At 33.5% G+C, this 25,606-nt stretch overlaps 1 protein-coding gene and 1 long non-coding RNA gene across 2 annotated transcripts; one reads left to right on the plus strand and one right to left on the minus strand.

The window, feature by feature from the left end:
* Nucleotides 1–1,525: 1,525 nt before the first annotated feature.
* Nucleotides 1,526–7,517, minus strand: LOC107913047 (uncharacterized). Its single transcript, XR_001688397.2, has 2 exons — nt 3,722–7,517; nt 1,526–2,808 (listed from the first exon to the last, which is right to left on the minus strand). It is a non-coding gene; the product is annotated as an uncharacterized lncRNA (long non-coding RNA).
* An 11,462-nt stretch (nt 7,518–18,979) lies between these two features.
* LOC107913048 (AAA-ATPase At1g43910) lies at nt 18,980–20,864 on the plus strand. Its single transcript, XM_016841484.2, has 2 exons — nt 18,980–20,141; nt 20,231–20,864. The coding sequence occupies exons 1-2, from the start codon at nt 19,137–19,139 to the stop codon at nt 20,699–20,701; spliced, it is 1,476 nt and encodes a 491-aa protein (XP_016696973.1). The 5' UTR covers nt 18,980–19,136; the 3' UTR covers nt 20,702–20,864.
* The last annotated feature ends 4,742 nt before the right edge of the window (nt 20,865–25,606 follow it).

Raw genomic sequence — 25,606 nt, forward strand, 5'->3', positions numbered from 1 at the left:
AGCATAGATACAATATACATGCTAAATCTATATAAAATAAATAATAAATTCATAAATACGAATATAATATTGTTACTGTTACTGTTACATGTCTTGTGACTCGGTCTAAATGGCGACCCGACTAGGGAAACCCGAACAGCTCGCCATCCCCCTGATGTCCACAACTCGCCATTCCCTAGTCCACCTTATGTCCACAGCTCGCCTTCTCCCACATCCATAACTCACCATCCTCCTGTCCGCATAATGTCCACAGCTCGACTTCTCCCTGTCCGTCTGATGTCCACAGCTCGCCTTCTCCCGTGTCCACAGTTCGCCATCCTCTCTCCGTCAAATGGCCACAGCTTGCCATCTCCCACGTCCACAACTCGCCATCCCCATATTCGCTTGATGTCCACAGCTTGCCATCCCCCTGTCCGCCTGATGTCCACAGCTTGCCTTCTCTTGCATCCATAGCTCACCATTCCCCTGTTCGTCTGATGTCCACAACTCGCCATCCTCTCGTCCGCCAGGTGGCCACAACTTGCCATCTCCTTATTCATACACCCACAAGGATACCTCTTCGAGGAACCCCTCGGAGGGTACGTGTCAAGTCTAAGGGGATAACATGTCCTTGTGCATGGCACCTAGTTATCTCCTAACACGTCCCATCAAAGAACCATGCCTTATAAATACGAGTAATCCCATAAGAGGGGAAGGAAAAAAGAACCATCAACAAATATAAAAACCACTTGCATGGCAAGCAATGGTAAGAAGAGAGAGTCAAATCTATAAATTAGGTGCCTATGACTTGAGATTTCAAAATGATATTATAAGAGAGAAGGAAGCATTAACTAAACATCAAATTTAAAATTAAATAGTAAAAGTGTTTTATTACTATACCATAAACTCATTTTTAAATAAAATGTTAAAGTTAATGGCAGTAACTATCACCTTTATTTTAAATTAAGATTTTAATTTTAAATTATTTTAACTACATCTCGAGGTTATATTAATTAGTTTTTTTTGTTATTAAAATCATTGATGTAACTATTAAATAATACAACAAATCTTATATGATATAATTTAAAATGAAAATTTTAAAAAAACTTAATTTTGAGGTTTTCAAAATTTTTATAGAAAATTTTACCGTTCACTCTTTTTCTTTTTAATTGTATTTTATTTGTGACAACGTTCTATTTTTTAATATTTTATTTTAAATTTAATTACACATGTAATGTAATGATTAAGTTAATGGCTTTAATAACATTAATAGTTTAAAATTTTAATTAAAATATTTTGCGGTTTGCATCCAATAAATTATTTATTTATTAGAGTCCCCATAACTTAATTTTATTGAAGCCGAAGAATTGCTTTGTTGTAGACTTCGAAAGTACATCGGTTAGGTCACTTTGGATACATTGCACCTGTGGTGCCTTTAAAAACTTTTTAATCTCACCATACCGTCAGTTAGAGTTGTTTGGGTGAGTCACTCAACAATAAATTTTCTTACAATATTTCAAAATTTTAACCCAAATATAAACATTGATTTTAATCTAATCGCTTCTTTTATTACCATAAAATTCTTAGCCTCCAAGAAAAATACAAGTTAGGATTGGCTAGCTTAGCCTGAGCCCACTAATCAAACTGCCGTCTATACTCAAAAAGGTTTTGTCAAAAGCAAAGTTATAGGATGGAATGAGAATTTCAGATTAACTGAAAATATAAAAGATTAAATCGTTGTTTTGGTCATGATTTTTTAATTTTAGTTTTAACTCACTCATCCAAATAGCTTTGGCTCTAATGGTCAAACATTTTTTTTTTTGCGAATACAATAACAATCAACCCGTTATACTTGCAATCCTATCAACATGCAAAGCTCCTTGTAATGAAATAGGCGGTTCCATAAATAACAAAAGCTTTGATACTTCATCATTTGTCGACTTAGTCATAAGATCAACATCCGAATCAACCAACTTTACTTGAATCAGCTCCAGCACCTATCAAGGTCTCCACTAAAAGTGCATTATCACATTCAAGCTCTACTTGTCTGAATCCCTTTTCCCATGCTATACTTAGGCCTTCATAAATGGCACATGCTTCAATCTAAAAAATTGATTCCTTGCTCACCACCATGGAAAACCCGCATAACCATTTTGCATTCACATCTCTGAATACACCCCCTGCCGACGCCCAATTATTAATATCAGAAAAACTCCGTCAGTGTTAAGCTTAACCCAGCCAATCTCAGGCGATGACTAGTAAGTCTTTGATGCCGAAGGATTCGATTGCAGTCAGCCAATCTCATACAACACTTGTATCAACAATTTTTTCCACACAGTTATAGCCATTAGCAAAGATAAAAAAAATTACGATCTTTCCACAAAAGCCAACTTAAAATCGAGTATAAGGAATGCCACTCAAAATTCTTAGACCCCCATCATCTTGTGCTTTTTAAGTTCCACTTCAACCAATCATTAAGTAACATAGAAAAGAACGATAAATTAGCACTTGCTGGAATTATAGATAACCAAACCATTCTTGAAAAAGGACAATCTCTAATTGCATGAAGACCTGATTCCAACACTGCTCCACATCTTGGACAGTGTCCTTCATTAGACATTTGTCTCCTTGTTCTCTTGCCATTAGTCAATAATCTGTCCTGGCAAAAGGTCCAAAGGAATACACGAACTCTTTGAGGCACTTTAGCTTTCCAAATTAATTTCCAACAAGAAGAACCAACGCCACAAACAGGATGATACAAATTCCTGTAGGTTACAACACTTGAGAACTTGTCCATAGACATCCATTTCCAAGCCAGTCTATCTGTTCCTGCAGCAACAGAAGGAGAAATCATAGAAAAAATGATCTTTACAATGTTTTCAGGAAGGAAACTATATAACCGATGCCAATCCCATCCCCCATTTTTAGTCACAAAATCACAGACACCTAAAGTATAATTAGGATTCCCAGTACAAACATAAAGATCCCTAAGTTTGCCAACATGTTGAACCCATGCATCATTCTAGAAATTTGTGAGTCGACCATCACCTATAGTCCAAAACACATTACCTACAACATTCGCCTAAACCTTCATCAGAGATCGCCAAATATACAAACAATTACTCATTTTTATGGACAACGGAAGGACCCCTTGAACTTTATATTTACTTTTCAATAATTGAACCCACATTACTTCCGTACTAGAAAGAATCTGGAAACCCAATATCAATAAGAAAATCTTATTCTAAACAAATAAGTTCTGAAGTCCAAGGCCTCCATTCTCAAGAGGACGACATCAATTTTCCCAATAAACTAAAGCTGCTTTCTTGGACTGAGATGTCGAACCCCAAATGAAGTTACGAGCTAACTTCTCAATTTCACTACAGATAGAGAGAGGAATGTGAATGGTACTCATAAAATGATTGGGTATACTTAACAACATTGATTTAACCAACGTGATTCTACCCGCTAAAGAAAGCTTACTAGCTTCCCAACCATTCAACTTACTTCAAACTCTATTAAGCACAAAATCAAAAGTATTATACGTAACACAGGAATCTAACAAAGGCATGCTAAGATAGTTCCCAAGGTCATCCACACAAGTAAATCCAATTTCTCTACAAATCCCTATAACGACTGTACTCGGACTATTCGGAGAGAAAAAAACCTGCAACTTTCCTCTATTCACTTTCTAGCCCGAAAAATGACAAAATGTACGGAGGATATCATTCACCTAACTTACTTGAGTCAAGTTGGCTTCATAGAAGAGAATGAGATCGTCAGCGAAAAATAGGCGAGAAAGTACAGGAACCCCTCTTGAAAGAAAGATCGGAGACCAACATCCACATCCTACAGCCTCATCAATTAAATGCCTCAGTCTTTCCATGCAAAGAACAAACAAGTATGGAGATAGTGGGTCACCTTGTCTCAAACCGCACATTGGGCAAAAACTTTCCGTGATACTACCATTCCATAGAATCTGGAAAGATGCAGACGAAACATAGTTCATAATCACTGATACCAGAAATCTAGGTAGGCCCCACCTCCAAAAATGTGTCTTCCAGAAAATCCCACATGATCCTATCATAAGTCTGCTCTAAATCGATCTTCAAAGCCATCCCATAATTCTGACCTTTGGAACACATCATAGAGTGAACGACTTCCTAAGCAACCACAACATTATCTGTAATATACCTTCCTGCAACAAAGCTAGCTTTGTTCTGATCAGTGAGCTTCATCATCAAATGCCTCAGTCTGTTAACTATTGTTTTCTTTAAAATCTTATAAACCACCGTACATAGGCTAAACAGCCTAAACTAACAAATCCTCTTCGACCCTTGAAATTTTGGCAATAAAATAATCAACATCTTATTAATCGTATGATCAACAAGCACCTCCCATGATGTGCCTAACCATATAACAAATGGAGGCACCAACAATGTCCTAGTTTGCCTAATAGAATTTAGCATGGAAACCGTTAATTCCTGGAGCCTTTAAGGGTACCATGCTAAAAATAGCTTTATGAATTTCATCATCATTTATAGTAAGCTTTAAACATTACATATCAGCCATGGGTATCGATGGGAACTTACCTTGGCTAGGAAGAGAACCATTGATCGAGTATTCAGTTGCAAACAAGTCTTTGAAGTATTGCACAACACGATGTTTCAAGGAAACATCATCAAAACACCATTCATCATTTTTAATCGTCAAACCTTTAATCTTATTTCTCCTCAGTCTTGCTAGAGTACGACCATGGAAATAGCTTGTATTTCTGTCGCCATGTGAAAGCCAATTCGATCTAGATTTCTAGAACCATAGTAATTCCTCAGGGTAAAAAATTTCTTCAACGTCAAGTCTTAATTGTAATTCACATTCTCGGAGGTGCACGATGACCGTAAATTAAAAATTTTTTGCACCATGTTCAGTTCCGAGATAAGGTTCCGCTTGCGAATAAAGATATTTCTATAAACCCATTTGTTTCAATCTTGTACCACATTCTGAAAACATTTTAAATTCCTCACAATACCATCATCAGATCTCCAAGTTTTCTTCACAAGGTCATTTAACTTTAGCTAGACACCAAAATAGGATAATGATCTGATTTTAGTCTATGAAGATTACGGACAACATAATTGGGCAGAAAGAAGTCTCATTCAAAGTTACAAATTTCCTACTCAAGACGCTGAGATAGATTCCCTCAACTCTAAGTGAATTGCCGGCCACTATAGCTCAAATCCCAAATCTTATAGTCAAACAAGAATGACTGAAACCACTTGCAACCAAGCCGTGTCTAAGAAGCACTTCCAACCCTTTTCGACCCATTTAACACCGAGTTAAAATCACCAGCAATTAGCCACGATTCAGAAATCGAGTTCGCCATAACACCTAAAATATACCAGAAATCTTTCTTTTGCCTTTACTGTGGACTAGCATAAACCGTAGTGCAAAGGAAACCATAAGAGTCATTCTCGCTACAAACCTTTATATGAACCATTTGAGGGTGAATAGCTAGAATATCAATTGAAACTGCCTCATTCCAAAGGATCCAAATACAACCGTTAAAAACATTAGCTTCAATCCTACATGATCGGGCCATTCTGATTTGAGAAATAATTCTGTCAGCACATGCACCATCCGTTCAGGTTTCAAATAGACAAATAATCTCTGGTTAAATCTCCCTTCGATACTCAAAAATAAAGTTACAGAAGCGTGGATGACCCTCACCTTGACAATTCCAAAAAATGATTTTTGTATCTATATATAAAATAACAAAAGAGAAACCTAGCAGCAACAAAACTGTTAGCAGCTAACCTTGGCGTTAGTCGAATCTAATTGACCCATCGGTTCATCATTTTTTGGGTTTTCAGTTAAAATCTCCATGGTTACATGACCATGCTTCAACCCAAAAATTATGCCCTCCATAGCTGCCACTAAATCCACAGTATCTACTGGCGATTTACTAACTCATTAGGCGGTTTGCGACGTTGTGAATCCCCTTTGGCTGGTAATAAAACTGACAGTCCTTGGAACTCATCGTTAGAAGCTACTCCAAACCGAAAAACCCTATTTTCAATACCCGAATCCATGCCCAAACTTTCCTTGCACAAACCCCTATTTTCTTTGTCACTGCGGACTGCCCGAAACGTTTGATACCTCGATTTATCAAGCTTGGCTATTAAGGATACTGGGTGAAATCCCACAATTCGGCCTCCCCCAGTAGATTTGGGGTTAACTGGTCCAATAACCTCTGCAGGTCGCAATCCATTCTATTTGAAGCCCCCCACATTATCACTAATGGGTCTCAAAACTTTCAAGCCCACTTTGGAACCATTTCCATGAATAACACCCTTACCTTTAGCATTCGGTTTATTCTTCCTTGGGCCAGCAATTCGTTTTATGGAATCCACCAGATTTCCACTCTCATGGCCATTTAATTCCTCTGTCGGTTTGTCAACAATATTCAAAGATTCATCATCAATCACCAGATTTTTCTCCAAAACAGCAAAGCGTGATTAATCTAGAATCACTCCTTGACCTACGCTCCTTGTCTCCCCACTACTCCGGCCTCTCCCTTTGCCGACGCTCTACCAACATCCATGGACCAAAGTCCTCATCATCAACTCTTTTTTGAAGCTCTGATTTTTCATCAACCACAGAAGCACTACTGTTACTAACACTGGACGAAGGAGAATTCATACGCGTACAACTTTCAGTACTGTAACTATAGAGACCACAATTGAAACAAACATTGGCTAAAGATTCATATTCCACACGCTGTGTTTAGCCATTTATCTTCTTTTTGGGAACAAACGATTTCTTAAAATCAACACAAACAGCTAAGCATGCAAACTTCCTCCTCCTGGAAAAGCCTGTGTGCATGTCAAATTTTACGACCAGGCTAATAACTTATCCGATAGCATGCAGTAAGAAGTCAGAATAACAGCCTTCTGGAAGACTAGGCAGTATTATCCAAACTACCTGAACATCGATTCCAGTTTCAGTGGTAAAGAAGTCTGATGACCAAGGGCGCACCGTTAAATACTAACCATAGACAACGCACGACCCTCCTACCAGTACTCGATTATAGTCCTCCTTATTGTTAAAACGAACCAAGTAAAAATCATTCTTCAAGTCCATCAACTGGATAGGATTCATCGGTTTCCATAAAATATTAGTCTTATTAAGCAAAGCATGAAAGCCAATTCTACGACCCAAGAGTTTAACAATCAGAGTTGTCGACATCTTCCATTCTATAAACTTATGAACTCGATCGAAAAAGTGATTGACAGTATTCCATCCACCATCTCCGTTATCACATCCCCCTTTGGCAATTCAAAAACCTCTTCCATCCTATTTATCTGATCCGGATTCTGAGCCATACCCAACAACGTGGCCTTGTATGAAGCCTTTGCCAAACCAAGATCTGAAATCTGCCATCCATTCTCATCAATCGTGGGATCGTCTGGCTCCGTATAAACCTCTGATCTCCTACGAACTTTCTTTGTTGCCTTTCTGACATCGTTGTTTAAACTATCAAGTTTTCTGGCCACTGTGACCTCTATTAAGAGAAAATTAGCTATCTATTATCAATACCACTATACTACAAATTATTATTGGCATAAATAAATATTTTGACTACCACGGGTATACAGAAACATGAGGTATCCATTCGTCCTAGGTCATAGTTGTTGCAAATGATTTTGGTACTCACTCAGTCGATGTTTCCCATCTATATAATATATATTTATCAACATTAAATAAACCTATTACTGGTAACTAGACTTGAGTATAGGTTTAAGCAAAAATGAGATGATTTGAGTAAAAATATAGGTTCAAAAAATAAGTTTGGATAAAAAAAATAAAACCCATTTTCTAAACAATCTGGGCCTCAGATAATATTTTTTGACTTGGCTGGGCTCAAATTTGCCTAAAATTTTATCTCCTGATGTTGTTTTGCTATTATATTGCTACTATTTTATTATTATTGTTTGGATATTGTATAACTCTTATTTTATTATTAATTTTGCTACTAGTTTAAAGGCATTTGTTTGCTAATTTGCAATTATCTTAGTATTATTTAAGTATAAATATTTTTTAATATATTTTCAATTTGTTAGGAAACATTTATTTTATTAATTTTAGTGTATTTGATGTATTATATTTTATAAATTTATTTTTACATAAAAAGTAATATAAAACTTTTAATACGGACGAGCTGATCTCGGGTTTAGTATTTTTTATCTGAGTCGAGTTTAGACAAAATTTTTAACCCATTTTTTAGGTCTAGTCAAACTCAAACCTAGAAAACGAGCTTGAAAATTTACATTAATTTGACACGAACCTGATTCCATCCGGCCAATGATTAATTTTACTTGTAGCTGCTCACCTTTACAAATTAAAAATGACTTCCAAGCCTAATTTGAATACGTAGTGTTTTTTTTATGTCAATCATTTTAATACACAGTCTATTATATTTATTTCTTGCACTCATGGAACATAACTGCTTGCATTTCAAGTTAACTCGTCGGCATCCTATCCACTCTTACTACCATTAAACGTTTTCCAACTTTTCTTTTTCTTTTTTTAGAAGGTTCATTTCATTTTTACGGATTTAAATACTTTTATTATAATTTTTTTAATAAAAAAATTCATTAATAGATTAAACAGGTAAAAGTGAATAAGGATATAATAAAGAGAACATCTAAACTCCAGCCATCAGATTTATTCAATACACTCAAATCTAGTTTCCTTCCTTAGCTTTCAAGTTAGACAATTTCTCAACATTTACAATACGAGCAATAGGAGGAGTACAAACAGTGCAACCCTTATGCATTGGAATGCTACTTAATAAACTTATGCTCAAACTTAAGCACGCCACTTAACGTCCTCTGTATGCATAATTTCCCGATCCGTCACTCCTTGATGTAGCCCTAGCATCGTCCCTCGACGCATACTCTTTTAAAACCTAAAATAGTGAATAACTGTAATTATTTTTTTCTATTTTGACATTTGTCCTCCTTTAAGTGTCTTTAAGGACTTATCATCCTTTCATATTCATTAAGCATTCACTCTACTAGTGTAATAGCCCGATTTTTAGTGCTATCAGAAATAGTGGTTCGAGACCACCAAATCCAAAAAGTGAGCTTGTATATTTTATTATTTAGTGTTTATGAGTCAAATGTGATTTTAGGAAGACATTTGAATTAGTGAATTGTGTTTTAGAAGAATTTATTAAGTTAAGTGGTTTCAAAAACGAGGTATCAAGACCTCAATTTCATAAATCGAGCCGTAAATATTTTTATAAATATTGCAGAGTATCATTAAGTTAGCATTAAAGTTTCATTAGAAAATTTTAACGTTTTGATAGTCAAATAATTAAAAAAGACTAAATTGAAAAAGGTACAAAACTTGTTAATTAAAGAAATAATGATTAAATAGCTCAAGTGATAATTAAGGGAGGACTAAATGGGCAAAATAGCCCAAATATGATGGCTGAGGCGGCATTAGCAGGGAAAAATCAGGAAATTAGGTGAAACAAAGGTAAGATTGGAAATTTTGTAAAAATTAAACAAATAAACAAGTAATTAAAAGAGTTTCTAGCAATTTCTTCATAATTCTCAGCCAAAAACACCATAGGAGAGTCTCCAAAATCTGGTTTTTCATATTTTTACATCATATGAGTTCAATTCTTTCTCTTTTCTTGAAATTTTTGTGTTTTTTAAATTTTTACAATTAGGTTCAACTATCTATGTCATTAGTTTTTGATTTTATGAGTAATTTTGAAAGTTACCATTAATGAGTGCTGGATGTTTGTGATGAATTAACATGAATTTAGAACTTTAATTTTATTATATGATGATTTTATCAAGTGATTTCCATAGAAATTGATTTTAGGACCAAATTGTGAAAAGATTAAATATTAGGGTTTGGAATTAAATTATGTTTATCAAGAGCTTCATAATAGCCTAGAATATTTAGATAAATTGTTAATTGAGAAAATTTAGCTCATTTGATGGATTAATTGGTGAGGGACTAAATTGTAAAAACTATAAAAATTAGGGTAATTGTGTAATTTCAAAAATTGAAGGGTACTAATTATGAAATGAATTGGAACTGAAAGTATGCTAATGAATAAATAATTTTATATTTTAGATCGAGAGCCCGTAGACCAATAAGAAAATATTTATATTAAATTGATGAATGATGTTATGTATTTAATATTTTGTTGAAAAATGGAACGTTGTTAAATTTATTATGTATTTAGTATATTATTGAATAAAAATAAAATATTGAAATATTATGATTTGAAATGAGCATCCGGCTAAAGTGAGACGCAGGATTGAGTACGATCATTCTGTGGCAAAGGAAGAATTGACGGCAATTTACCCAAGTAAACCGAGGTTCAGCATTTTTTGTGAACTTTCGTGTTTACTTTCCGTTTAGCTCTCATGAGCTCTAGTTAACTCATATGAGTTTCTGTTTAACCTTAATAGGTTTCAATTCAGCTCTTTTGAGCTTCAGTTTAACCCCTATGGGTTTCCGTTCAGCTTTTATGAGCTTCCATTCAACCCTTATGGGTTTCCGTTTAGCACTTGTATGCTTCTGTGCAGCCTTCGGCTTTTGAATACGATGTACTCACATCTGTAAGTCGTTCTCCAATTTGGTAAAGGATAGTAGGTGACATATGAAATTAATATAAGAAGATATAAATTTATTCACAGAATTGATATGAAATAAGTGAATTCATAAATCTAAGTTGTGATTGACAGGAAATGTAATTTGAATGATTTATTTACTTGATTTGATTATAGTATGTTCAATGTTCAGTAAGATTTATGTTTAAAACCATCGAACTTACTGAGCTTCATTAAGCTTACTTGTTTTATTTAATGTCTTTGTAGATTATTGTGAGGTCAGGGGAAATCGAATCAACGCGTCAAGCCACACCATCTAACTCACTCCGGTAGCTTTTGCAACATGTATTAAGGTTTATATGGCATGTATAGGGTTAGATTGATTTTTAAGTAAAGTTGGTTTGTACACATATTATAAACTATGTTTTGTTTATATTTCAAATCAACTTATATGAGTATAAATTAATTATACATAAGGCATGCTAGAAATGGTTAGATAATGGTTAATTGATAGGTATATTGAAGTATGGTTTGAATTAGTAAATTTAGTAAAGTATGCATATAAGTGTATGTGGTTAATTTGGTAGGTTAGGTTATTTGAATATATGTGATGATTTGTTATATATAAAACTTGGTTTGGCTTGAATTGAAGGTGTTGTTATGGTTTGTGAATGTGCAAATGGTTGTGTCTAGGTATACCAAATTTTGGGTGAGGAAAGTGGCCATAAAATGGCCTATTTTTCATCCACACAAGCAGAGACACAGGCATGTGTCTCAGTCGTGTGTGACACACGACCATGCGCACAGGTGTGTGGTTTGGCCGTGTGTCCCCTGCACCTAATTTTTGAAAAAAATAAATTGTCCACACGGTCTAGCACACGGGTGTGTGGCTAGCCGTGTGAATCAAGTCAGAGAGTTACACGGGTATGGGCACGGGCTGGGACACGACCATGTGCCTCACATCGAATGCCCATACGGCCTAAGACATGGGCATGTCATTGGACGTGTGAGCCACACGGCCTGGCCATACGGGCATGTGTCCTCTGTACTTAAGAAAATTTTTGAAATTTCGCAAAAAATTCTCCGAGTTTCCAATTTAGTCTTGATTTGTTTCTAACACATAAATTGGGCCTCGATGATCCAGTTATGTGACAATTTGATTGAGTATGATTGGTTTTAGATATAAATAGTAAATGTTATGAATTAACTGTATTTGTTGTATAAACTCTGATAATGTTTCGTAACCCTGTTCTGGCGACGGATATGGGTTAAGGGTGTTACAATTAGGCTCCAGATTCGAGGTCTAAACTCAAATGACCATTTTTTTTCTTTTAGCATGTTATACTTTGTAAGGCCCAATTTTTTACCCGGGCCCAGACAAAATTAAACCAACAAATAAATAAAACAGTCCAAATTACTAGTCATTTACAACAAACCCAAATCAAAACAGCCCAAAAAAATTAAAAGCCCAATTAGCCCAACACCTAAAACATTTTCAGAAAAAAACCCTAGCCCATAACCTACGCGTCGCACGTCTCTTCAGCCACCTGCCCTCTGTGCGCCGCTGCCACCTGCTCCACCCGCCACTATCACGTCGGCCACTTGCACCTGTAAGGAGAGAAACCAACACGCAACAACAAACAGTAGACATAGATAAAAAAATGTCAAAATCGGCTATAAAAGCCGAAACCAAAGGAATGTAAGGGGTTCGGCCCCTCTTTCACGACTTGAAGAAATAAAAAAGCAAAAAGCAGATTCAAAAAACCCTTTTCGGTATATCTATTTTCCTTTTCTATTTTTATTTTTTTCGAAACTTTTTTTTTTGTATTTGATCTTGTTTCTTTTATGTTTTTTTTTAAAACTATACATATATAACGTATAAAAAAAGCAAAAAACAAAAAAATACCTTTTTTGGATTTTCTGGCCACCGGGCGCGACGGCGGCTCCCCATGCTGGAGTCCAGGCCGGACATTTGAGAGGGGAGGGGTTTTTTGAGAGAAAATCAGTTTTTTTTAAGAGAGAAGGCAAAAAATGAAGTTTTAAGAAGAAATTTTGATTTATATAGGTATTTAAAACGGCGTCGTTTTGGGCATGCCTCTCAGGCACCAAAACGACGCCGTTTTGGGCATGCCTCTCAGGCACCAAAATGACGCCGTTTTGGCTTTAAACCCGATCCAACCGACCCGACCCACTCCAGGATCCGTGCGTTTCCGTTTAAGGGTCTATTTGCGTAATTAGTCCCTTTGACTTTGTGGCGCTTTCATGGAAGTTTTTCACATATTTGCAATTTGGCCACAAAATTTTATTTTTGATTCATTTTAGTCCCCATCGAAGTGCAGCGTTTTGGGGCTTTGGGGTATTTACTATTTTGGTCCCCCCTCTTTTGGCGCATGTCACAATCTAGTCCTTTCTGTTTTTATTTATTTCGAAATCGCCCAGTATTTTTACTTTTACTTTAATTTAAGCCCTTTGTAGCATTTTTATTATTTTGTTCATTATTATTATTATCATTATTATTATTATTTTTATTTTTATTTTTATTTTTATTTTTATTATCATCGTATTTCCATTTATACTTATTTATGTAAATTTTTTTAATATGTTTATCTTATTATAGTATTATTATTTTAATTATTTATATTTATATACATACATGTGATTTTATAATATACATATGTAATATGCATATTTTTTTATAATCTATCTATATATACATATACGTACCTATATATATATATTTATATTTCACAATTTTTATACATATCTATATACTTTACTTTCATAAATATATATATGTACTTACATATTCTTCATATTTTAAATACGTATTTTATATATGTTCTTTATATTTTTATGATTCATAAATATACCTACATATATACTTTTTATATTTTATATATATATACTTTTTTATGATAGTTACATATGTATAGATGTACATGCTTACTTATATATATTTTATATAATAATTTTAAAATACATATATACATATATTTTTCATATTTCCGTAATTTTATGTATATACATACATGTATATTTCCCTTATATGCACATACATATTTTTTTTATATTTTATAATTTTCATGTATTTTCATTTTTTTATGTTCATTTATGTACTTATTCACATGTCCATGTTTATGCTTTAGTTTTATTTATTTATTTATTTATTTGCTATGGAATATGTATGATTGATTTATTTTATTATTCGTTTTTGTTTATTATTTTTATTCACATTATTATGTTTATTATTCCATCATGCATATAAATGCCATATTTCAAAAAAGGAAAATATTTTAAAATAAGGCAATGTTTTGCGTTTGGAAATTCGAGAAAACATGCCCTAAGTGCTGGGTGTCGATTTTTCTCGTTCAACCAAAGGGCTTAATATCCTTTTAAAATTTTTAAAATAAGGCAATGTTTTGCGTTTGGAAATTCGAGAAAACATGCCCTAAGGTGCTGGGTGTCGATTTTTCTCGTTCAACCAAATGGCTTAATATCCTTTTAAAAAAAATCAAAATAAGGCAATGTTTTGCGTTTGGAAATTCGAGAAAACATGTCCTAAGGTGCTGGGTGTCGATTTTTCTCATTTAAACAAATTGCCAAAATATTCTCTTGAATTTTAATCCATGCCATTCGAGTTTTTTAAGGATTGTATTTTAAATTTCTTTAAAGTTTTCAGCTTTTCGACATTAAGACATTAAATAATCAACTAGGTACCAATTTTTGGGTGTATCGAGGGTGCTAATCCTTCCTCATGCGTAACCGACTCCTGAACTTGTTTTTCTGAATTTCGTGGACCAAAATCGTTGTTTTAATAAAATTAAATCGTTTATTAAAAACAATCACTTTTCAAGGTGATCCAATCACACCTCAAAAAGGATTGGTGGCGACTCCCGTTTTCATTTTCAAAATCCAAGTCGACCCCGTTTTCATCAAAAAAATGGTGTCAACATACTTAACATCTCTTCACTTTCAATGTCTCTTCTTAAATCTTATCTTTACATAGTCCTTAACCATTTCGTTCACCTTAATAACAGACTTAAAATCTTATCTCATACTTATTGATTTTACCACTACCTTCGAGCTAGGTAGACGACTCCCATTACTTAACACAGAGTTTGCTCATATCTTCCTTACTTCAGAGTACTATCTATACATGCCTATAACACATACCCCGAATTTGTCACCTATTCTGACATGCTCTAGCTTTACTATTCATTTTTTGTTACTATTTGGGATTCAACAATTCATTTACATATAGAGCCTTTCTTTCAGAGTTCGTTGGATACTTGGTTTTTTCTACTTGTCCATACATTATCTCTTACTTACCAAATCTTCAAGTCTTATCTTTACTTTGCCTTCAAAGGCCATTTATACCATTCTTTCCTAAACCCTTACACGCCATTCATCCAAAATTTTGTCTTGAAGACATTCCTTTATTTAAATAGCCGCAAAGGCTTCCTTTGTATTTGCCACAAGAGTTTTCTTTCATAGAGTTGTCGCCAAGGCATCCTGTTCTTACGTTGCACCACGAAGGTGTTCCTTTTCAGATATAGCCACGAAGGCTTCTTTTACGAAAATTACCACAGAAACTTTCCTTTAACAGAGATTGCCACAAAGGTGTTTCGTTTCAAAGATTTGTCACAAATGCGTTCTTAAACAAAGGTTGTCACAAGGACTTACATTTCTAGAGTTTTGCCATAAAGGCATCCCTTACATCCAGTACTCACCACAAAGACTTTTCTTTAACATAGATCATCATAGAGATGTTTCTTTTCAGAGATTTTCCACAAAGACGTTCTTAAATAGACATTGTCATAAGGGCTTACCTTTCTAGAGTTTTGCCACAAAGGCATCCCTTACATCCAGTACTCGCCACAGAGGCTTTCCTGTCTAGAGTAGTGCCACAATGGCTGTCCTTTACATCCAATACTCGTCACAAAGGCTTTCCTGTCTAGAGATATGCCACAAAGGTTATCCTTTACATCTAGTACTCACCTCAAAGGCTATCCTATCTCGAGTTATGCCACAAAGGTTGTCATTTACATCCACTGCTCGCCACAAAGGCTTTCTTGTCCAAAGTTATGTCACAAAGACGTCCTTTAACTAATATTTTAAACGATAATGATTTGCCTAAACTCACACTTAGTGAGGTTTGCCCCTCATCATTTTGAAACACACAGAGAACTATATTAGGTAATAACATTTATTGTTATTTTCCATATGATGTCATAACCCACCAGTTACGGTCTTACACAATATAGTCTTATTCCCACATGATGCCATAACCCACCAGTTACGATCTTACACTATATGGTCTTCTTCCCATATGAAGTCATGACCCACCAGTTACGGTCTTACACGATATGGTCATTTAATGCCATGTCCATGAACTTGTCGTTTCAGAGATTCGTGTTTTTAGTCCTGACGGACCCCTTTGACGACTTTAGAAACAGATACAAACTCTTCATACTTAGACACATCTTTCATGAACTCATCATATCTTGACTTACTCGTAATAGACACACCCAAACCTTTCAGACACATTAACACATTTCCATTATCCAGACACAAGCATACTTTAACCTCAAGATTTAGGTTTCATACTTTGACCATGAAATTTCATGTTATCCATACATACAAGTTCATAAACCTTATATTCCTCATCAATGTCATCACATCTCATTTCACTAGTTCTATTTCACAATTTGGTTACTTAGCATAGAAGTTCCTAGGAGGCATACTATACATGCATGAATCGATTCAGAAACTCACCTGATAACCTCAAAAAGTAGCTTAGCCTTCAGATCCATCATTCAATAAGATGCTACAATCCTCTCTACCTTGCAGAACAGAAACACTTCGTTAAAACCCATCCGGGTAACCATTATCATCATTTTAAATCCAGGCATCTCTCAAAGCCATGTTTCTTCAATCATACTTACAGATATATGTTTGACAGACAGAGTCACAAAATGTACCCTGTAGTGAAGAAAATCACTAGAGATATCCAAGATTCCTAACTCAGCTTAGAGCAATGTTTTTATCTCTCTTTAGTCCTAAATCCTTTTTGTTTTTCAGAGGGAAAAAAAAAAGATAACCTTTTTCCTAACCCAATCGGAGTGTCCTTTTAACTTAACCCAAGTCTCTATGGGAACTTGGTAAACGTCACATCAAGACTGAGTGGCCTTATCAAAATTTCCCACCTCTAAAAACTTACTCAATTACTCATTTAGCTCTTAACCTTAGTTCACGTTCGGTTAATTCCTAACCAATGGACCACATTGGTCACTGGATGTACTATATCACTGGTGGACTCATACCTTATAACCATTCCTTTTGTATTACCACTTATATTTCACTTATCATCATAATCTGACGGGGAGTCCTTGTCTATTTATTTTCATGTCGGAGTCTGCCCGTTCTATACACTGAAAAGGGCTTTTGGGTGAACACTACTTCGCCAATAGTACTTCTTTATACTATGCGCCTTACTCAAATATATTATTACCAGCACTCCTTGATTCGTTATACTTACCTTTCTTCAAAGTTAGTCATAAGCTTTGTTCTTTCAGAATATCCTATACGCTGTAAATACCAGAGTTTGCCATGGGTTCCTTTCTTCCAGACCAGGGCATCACTGGTGCATTCAGATGTTCTTTCATAATATCCTATACGTTGTACACTTAATTGAGTCCTAACATTGGACACTTGAAACTTACCCTTAAGCTTTACTTTTATAAACAACACTTAAATAGTTAGGACTTCGTCGGGCGGGATGTTACAATAGAGGCAATAGTAAAACAATCTTTAAGTAATAATCTTGAGTCCAAGGCATCTTCATAACCATGATGGAAAGCTTGTCAAAGACATTGACTATCAGTCTCAATTATAAAATCGTTCAAATGTAAAAACCTTAGCTAGGAAAAACCTCTCGAACAACAAGAATTTTAGACAAAAAATTATCACAAGTGCTATTCATAAAACCCAAAATAAAAAAATATTTTTTTTACATTTATTAAAAATAAAATAAGAAAAATATAATATTTGTCCAATTATAATAAAAAAATTGGACAAATGTATATGCTACATTACTATATGTTTTTTAAAATATAGGACATAATAAATTATTTAATAGTAACCAATGAATGTTGGGTGTAGGGGTAAGACACATTACGCTTCTAATAAAAGATAAGAGTTCAAACCTTAGAGATAAGATCATTAAAATTAGTGGTCATGAATCTTAAATATAGACCATAAAATTAGATTAAATTGTGAATAACAAATTTTGAAGTTTTGGATCAGGATAATTTTAAAGTTTAATTAATATTTTTTATGAGTTTAATGGTAAATTATCTTATTAAATTAAATTTATTAAACTTAAAATAAGGTTATGATTAAATTATTTTTAGATGTAAAGGGGAAAAAAATTCCTTTGTTTTTCAATTAGTTTAAGCGTCGTTCTAAAATAGAAAAATTTTATTTAAAATTTTTAAAATTTTAAATTAATAAAGGTAAAATTGCATTTTGACTCCCTTTAAAAATAATAAAAACATTGATTTGATCCTTTAAAAATTATAAATATATAGGCTATCAAAATGGTGAAGTTACATTTTTAATATCATAAAAATTACAATTTAATTTCGATCACTTAAAAGAATTTTTTGACTTCATCCCTGTATGAAATATTATATTTTATATTTTAAACATAACAAGAATTTAAATTTGTCAAGATTATTGATATTTCTTTCCCTTTTACATCGTAAAAGATTGGTTAGACTAATTATTTTAGTTATTGAATTGTAAGGAATTTAAAGGAGCATGGAGTCAAAATCATTCATGGCCGGTTAATCATCTTTGAATTTTCTTCTTCGTTAATTTCTAATTGTTTGTTTTGAATTTTTTTCAAATTTTTTTATGGAGTCAAAATCATTCATGGCCGGTTGATCTTTTCATACTGTTTTTATTCTGATACAGGATTTCAGATGCTTGTTTAATAAGTTTATATATTAGTTATATTATATCGTGTACCACATATGTATGCAGACATACCCTGACTAATTTTTATAGCTCGGAGGGGCAATAGTTCTTTAAGTGCCAGGAAGTATATTAATTTATCCAATGAGTTAGCAAAGCATGCATATGAACATTCACTCAATGTCAAACAACTTTTAATTTCTTAATGTTTAAAGTTTGCAATACAGTCCAATATTACAACTTTCTGCACAAATATTATATGATTAAAAATCATGTTTAAAACATAAAATATGGTTCCACTAGATGAATTTCACCTTTTTAATGGCTTCCTAGAAGCTGATGATTTAAAATCCTCCTATACATTATAGAGTGCTGAAGTGGGTCCATTAGCCTGTTCACACTGTTCATGTTTATTTCCAGGAGATTTCCACAGTTTCGCATACTAATCTTATGAGATATACAAGGGAATGCAAATGTACTAATCTCCATTGATTTTTTTCTCAAACAGAACAAGCAACACAGAAGGATATAGGATTGGGTACAATGTTGAAGGAGTTACCTTCTTTGTCTACTATTCTCTCCGCTTATGCCTCTTTTTCAGCCATGGCTATGTTATTCCGTACCATCTTAAATGAAATGCTCCCTGAAAGGATGCAAAACTACATTGCCTCTAAGATTTACGACTTCACAGCTGCTTACTTCTCATCAGACTTCACCTTCATAATTGAAGACCGATGGCGCGCCGGCGATAACCAAATGTTTCGAGCTGCGGAGATATACTTGCCCACCATAATTGGACCCTCCAGCGACAGTATTCTCGTAGGTTCCGATGACTCCAGTGATCCCACCGCACCACCAAAACGAAGCATCCCTGTAGATTGCAGGATCAAGGATAATTATGATGGCATGCGCTTGGAATGGACTTTATCTTCCATTGACCCAAAAAAGTTTTACGTCCCCCCTAAGAGATTCTTCAGCTTGACCTGCAAGAAAAGAGATAGAGAAAGAGTTGAGCAAAGGTACTTCCCTTTTATTAACAAGACTGCACAAGAAATTATAAACAAGAGTGAGAGCCTCAGTATTTACACATACGATCAAGAGTGCTCCATGTGGGATCCCACAGTTTTCAAGCACCCTGCAACATTTGAGACCCTGGCAATGGAGCCCCACCTTAAGGAGTTCATAATGAAGGATCTTGACTCATTCGTGGAACGCAAGGAGTTCTTCGAGAACGTTGGCAGGGCTTGGAAACGAGGGTACCTTTTGTATGGTCCACCTGGGACAGGAAAATCATCACTGGTTGCTGCAATTGCGAATTACATGAGATATGATGTATATGATCTTCAGTTTCAAAGCGTTAGAAACGATTCCGATCTCAGACGCATACTCACATCCACCACGAACCGCTCCATTCTGCTTATTGAAGACATAGATTGTAGCACAAAAGTGTCACATAATCGAACCAAGGTCAAGGAAAAAAGTGAAGAAGAAGAAGATGATGATGAAGATAGAGATGAAACCAAACGTCCCTTCTCTATCGATCCAGGGGTAATTCATTTGTTTCTTTACTTTACCTTGGTTTCATTAAAGTCCAAAAAAAACAAATTTCTAAAGACTAATTTAACATGATTCTGTAGGTAACACTGTCAGGCTTACTCAACTTCATTGATGGATTGTGGTCGACCTGTGGGAACGAAAGAATCATAATCTTCACCACAAATCATAAAGAAAAGTTAGATCCGGCGCTGCTACGGCCAGGGCGAATGGACGTGCATATTTACATGGGATATTGTAGTCCAGCAGGATTCAGAAAACTTGCAGCTTCATATCTTGGGATCAAAGACGACAAACTGTTTGGCCGCATTGATGATCTGATTAAAAGTGTGGAGGTTACTCCAGCTGAAGTGGCACAACAACTAATGATCAGTAATGAACCAAAAGTTGCACTCGAAAGTCTCATCGAATTTCTTAACGCGAAGAAGGATATAGAGGAAGCAGCAGAGAAGGAAAATAGTATTGAAGAAGAGGAAGTAACAGAAGAAATGGAGGTTGAAAGACAAAATTCAATGCTTGCTGAGTCCGAAACAAGATGCATATATTTGACTTAGTTTAGCTATCTGTCAAGTCATGGAATAAGAAGTGATGGGAAGACGACGGTGTCTCGTTGAAATTTCATCGGTGATCAGTATTTTTTTTTTTTTTGTGATGGCTATTTGTAAACTTTTTAATCTGTTTTTATATGGTATTTCAGAATAATAAATGATTTCTTGAGTTGATTTGGACTATGCTGTCTTAAGTTATATATTTATTTATTTCATTATTTAATAAGTCTAAGAAGTTTTTGTCTATCATTATAGCACATTTTTTAGTTTTACTTATGCATGTAGTTTTTCTTTTGCAAGTGATTTTAGGGAAGATTTTGTTGTCGTCCTCTCTAATTTAGTAGATGCTCGATTCTTTTGTCGCTTTTTGCTCACCACTTTGGATAATTCGGAATTGATTTTCTTATCGTATTAAATTATTGCAATCACGCCAAATATGTCATACTTGAGTTGTAACAAAGTCAATTGTCAACGTGTTGTATTGTTCATTTGGTTTTGAAGCAAAAGCTATTGTTGTGTTAGAGTTTGTCCTTTACTGCCTACGACAAGTATTTATTGTTTTTTTTCCCGGATTGTAGGGAAGCATTCATGTAATGAATTAATGAATTTCCCTTTCCAAAAAAAAATGATCATGTAATTTTTTTTACTCAAGTTGGGTGTAGAGGTGCTCATGGGCCGGGCGGCCCGGTCCGGCCTGGCCCGGCCCGACGGCCCACCCAAAATATGGGAGGGTTTGGGTAAAAATATAGGCCCGAAATATGGGCTTGGGCAAAAAAATAAGGCCCTATTAAAAAAGGGCCGGGCCTCGGGCACCACTTTTTTGGCCCGGGCTCGGCCCGGCCCAACTCGAATATAATAAATATTTTTATTTTTTAAATTTTTTAAATTTTTTTTAATTTTAAAATACTTTTAAAATACTTTTTTTAAATTTTTAAATTTTTTAAAATACTTTTAAATTTTTTTAATTTTAAAATATTTTTAAAATATTTTTTTAATTTTTGTTTTAATTTTTAAAATAAATTTTTTGTATTTATTTAAAAAACCTGGCCCGGGCTTATGAATTTTTTCTCGGGCCAGGCCTAGGCAAAATTCTAGGCCCATATTTTGGGCCGGGCCGGGCTCGGGCCTAGGACTCGGGCCGAAATTTTTCTGGGCCCGGCCCATGAGCAGCTCTAGTTGGGCGATAACTTTCACCTATTTCAAGGAATCTTTTAAATATCAATAATTTTTACTCAATTCTAATTATTCTAGTTCCATTTTTATCCTCATCCAACAACCATAGATTACAAGTAGAGTTATTCATGAGTTGGGTGACTCTCTCGACCTAGTAGACCCAGCCCGTCTTAGCTCAAACTTGGACAAGAATTTTTTGTGCTTGGGTTGACCTAGTTTGTCCCAAATTTAAATTAAAATTTTAAAAATATATTTTTTAAAATTTTTAATTATAAATTTATGAAAATTAATATAAAATTATATATTTGAATTTTTTATAATTATAAATATATAAATATTTTTATTATTTTAATAAAATTATATATTTATTATTTTATAAAAAATAATAATATTAACCTATTGTTTTTAAATAGTAATATTTTTATTTTATTGTTTTAATTTTAATATAAATTTAAATATTTAAATATTTTGTTATATTTTAATATTTTTAAAATTATAAAAAAAAATATAAAGATGTTAAGGGTAAGACGGTACATTAACAAATAACACTTATCTTTTTTTTCAACATTAATCTAATTATATGTACTTTATCATATCTGCTCCTTTTGATCTTTTTGATATAATATCTAGAACTACCCATAGCCCCTCCTCAATCCTTGAGGATAATGTACTTTAGCACACTCGAACCTATGTCCTCTTGCATTTAGGGCCGAGCGTTTGATCGAATCGAATGAAAAAATTTCGTATTGGTGAATCATATTTTATCATATCCTAACTCTATTTGAAATTTTCTCGAATCGAATCAAGTGGGGTGAAATTGAAATCAAATATATATGTTCGAGTTAAATTAAAAAAATAACTTTAGTGATGTTTCAAAATAAATTAAGGATGAAACATGTTAAAGTCTTCAATTAATTATTTTAAGCATAATTCCAAAATTTATTTAAACAAGATCCAAATCCAAAGTTGTTATTCCAACTTAAATAATAAGCAAAAAGTAGGGACATTGATGCTTATCAGCAAACTGCAATAGCAAAAAAATTATGGGGTTACCTTTCATTCTGAAAGCTGAGAAGACATCCACAAGATGGAGATTTCCTCAATTCAACGGCGGTCCTCGAACTTACATAAATTGACTAGCAAAAACAATAGATCGAACTAGTAAATTAAAAAAATTACTAAACTTCAAGTCCTTATTCCCATAATAAAATACAATAAAAAAAACACACCAAATTAGTGCAATGACCAAAGATTTCAATTATTGCTCTTCGTCTCTGGGCTGACCAAATTTGCAATTTGTTAGGTACCTACAGCAATCCCACAAATCTAAAATAAAAGCGAAAGTGTTTCATAGACAAACCTGGACTGTTGGGTCTGGAGTCAAGGAGAAGCAGAAAAGTCGAGGTGAAGAGTGGAGACTGAGAGAACGGAGCAGCCAAAAGGAACACCAGTTTCGAAGATCCAAGAGCAGTTTGTATATTATAACTATAATAAAACTTGTACATGTTATATTATAAAATAATGCATAACATGTTTGTATAACTATATGTGTCCTCGTTGAGTATAATCGTGTTTGGGTTGAGGGTGGTATTCAGTTAGAGTCGTTTCAATAATGTTGAACTTGATCTAAATACTTTCGCTTCTTAATTCTTCTAAAATATTTATTGGTAAATTAACATTTTAAATGTACTTGAAAAAGCTTAATGAAAACAATGAATAAAAATGAAAGTTGACATTTTGAAATTTTTATTCTAAGCAGAAGAAAGAAGAGATATTAATTTAAAAATTACATTAAAAAGAATAAAGTAATTAATGATCATTTTGACAACAACAATTCTTTTCATTCCTATAAAATTAAACCTAATTTATTATTTTAATATTATTAATTCCAATGACTAAAAGAGCACTGTGTTTATTGCCATACCTTTTTGTATTGTTTTTTTCTTTTTTGCTTAGAAAAAATTAATATTATTTCATAAAAAATTTAAGGGTGAGCATTCGATCGAATTGAATCGAATCGAAAATTTTCGAGTTAATCGAGTTTTCGAATCTCATTTTATCATCCTAACTTTATTTGAAGTTTTCTCGAATCGAGTCGAGTGAGATGGAATTCAAATCGAATCAAATCGAATATATTTGTTCGAGTTAAATTTTAAAAAATAATTTTGGGTCCTTATAACCACTGTCACCCATCGTAATAAAATTTGTCCGCCTTAATCAAATTTTTATTAACTTTCATCGCCTCATAATTTATTTATTAATTTTTTATATATTAGTTAGCTTCTTTGCTTGCTCAGTTGTTTTAATTATCTTCAGATTCTTGTCACTATGTTTCGAATTAAAAAATATATTAAATGTAAAAATATGATTTTTTAATAAAAGTTATTTTAAAAATAAAATGTGAAATTTTGATACCTATATAAAATTTTAACACGAATATTTTATGGCATAATTAATAATTCAATTTTAATATAAATATTCAATATGACTAAACAATTCAATAATATAAATAATATAAAATGTGAAATTTAATTTAATAATATAAATAGTAGATATAAATAAAATTATTACTATTTATGTTTAGTGATTTTTTATTGGATAATTTTGATTTTTTATTTGAGAGTACAGGGTGAGAAGTAAAAGTTTAGGGGGAAAATAAAAAAGTTTTGAGGAATAAAAGTTTGAGGGAAAGTGAATAGGAGGAGTAAAATTTTGGAGGGAAAATATTAAAAAAAAAATTGGAGGGGTGAGGGTTTGGGGTAGATGGGAGGTGAGATGAGAAGTGAATAAAAGTTTTAAGGGAAAAGTAGGAGGGAGTAAAAATTTTGGGAGAAAATAAAAGGTTTTGAGGGTTTTGGAGAGTAAAATCTTAAGAAAAAGTAAATGGGAGAGTAAAATTTTGGTAGGAAATGGATTTTGGGTAGATTGGGGGGTTGGGATGGGAGGGGAGTAAAAGTTTTGAGGGAAAAGTGGGAATGAGTAAAAGTTTTGAGGTAAAGGTAAAAAGGTTTGGGAGTTTGGGGTAAAAATGTAAAATATTATAGTTTGATATTCGAATTATTCAAATTATTCGAGTTATTCGAATTCGAAAACTCAACTCGATTCGAACTCGAAATTTGAAAAAAAAAATCGAGTTAACTCGAATAACTCGATTCGTTTAACTCGAAATTCGAATTTTTTTTCGATTTTTTCGAGTCGAATCGAGTTTTGCTCACCCCTAAAAAAATTAAAGAAGCTACAAAGAAGAAACATTGTAAATTTACAATACACCTAGTTTAGCTCAAACTATATAAACAATATACAATTAAAGTTCATATAACAATCAACAAAATAAATCCATGTAGTAGCATAGCCTCAAACATCATCCACACACCCTTGGCTTCGAGGCATACCTCTATTTATTTTACCTTAATTGTCAATTTAATAGTGTTGATTTTATCAGATTTTCTCATATTTTCTTCTCATCAAACATTTTTTACCAAATTTTCTTACATTTTCTAATCAACCAAACAACAAAATAAAAATATCAATTACTTCCTTGTACAAAGCTTCTACCATTTTATCATCTTCAAGCTATTCCAGTCTTCTTCTTTCTTCACCTGATTCTTTCCTTATACAATGATGTGGAAAACTCAAAAAATCTTTAATTAAAGAGAATGCATAAAAAAAAGGACAAATCTTTACTTCCATACAATGATAAAAAGATTCCTAAATCACAAAATAATAATAATAAAACAC

Source organism: Gossypium hirsutum, chromosome D11 (genome assembly GCF_007990345.1).
Source record: "Gossypium hirsutum isolate 1008001.06 chromosome D11, Gossypium_hirsutum_v2.1, whole genome shotgun sequence".
Lineage (NCBI taxonomy): Eukaryota > Viridiplantae > Streptophyta > Magnoliopsida > Malvales > Malvaceae > Gossypium > Gossypium hirsutum.

Bases quoted from the DNA above. Each gene is read 5' to 3' on its own strand.
- LOC107913048 (XM_016841484.2), top strand. From the start codon at position 19,137: ATGTTGAAGGAGTTACCTTCTTTGTCTACTATTCTCTCCGCTTATGCC. The intron at 20,142-20,230 runs GTAATTCATTTG...ATGATTCTGTAG, and splicing joins CCTTCTCTATCGATCCAGGG to GTAACACTGTCAGGCTTACT.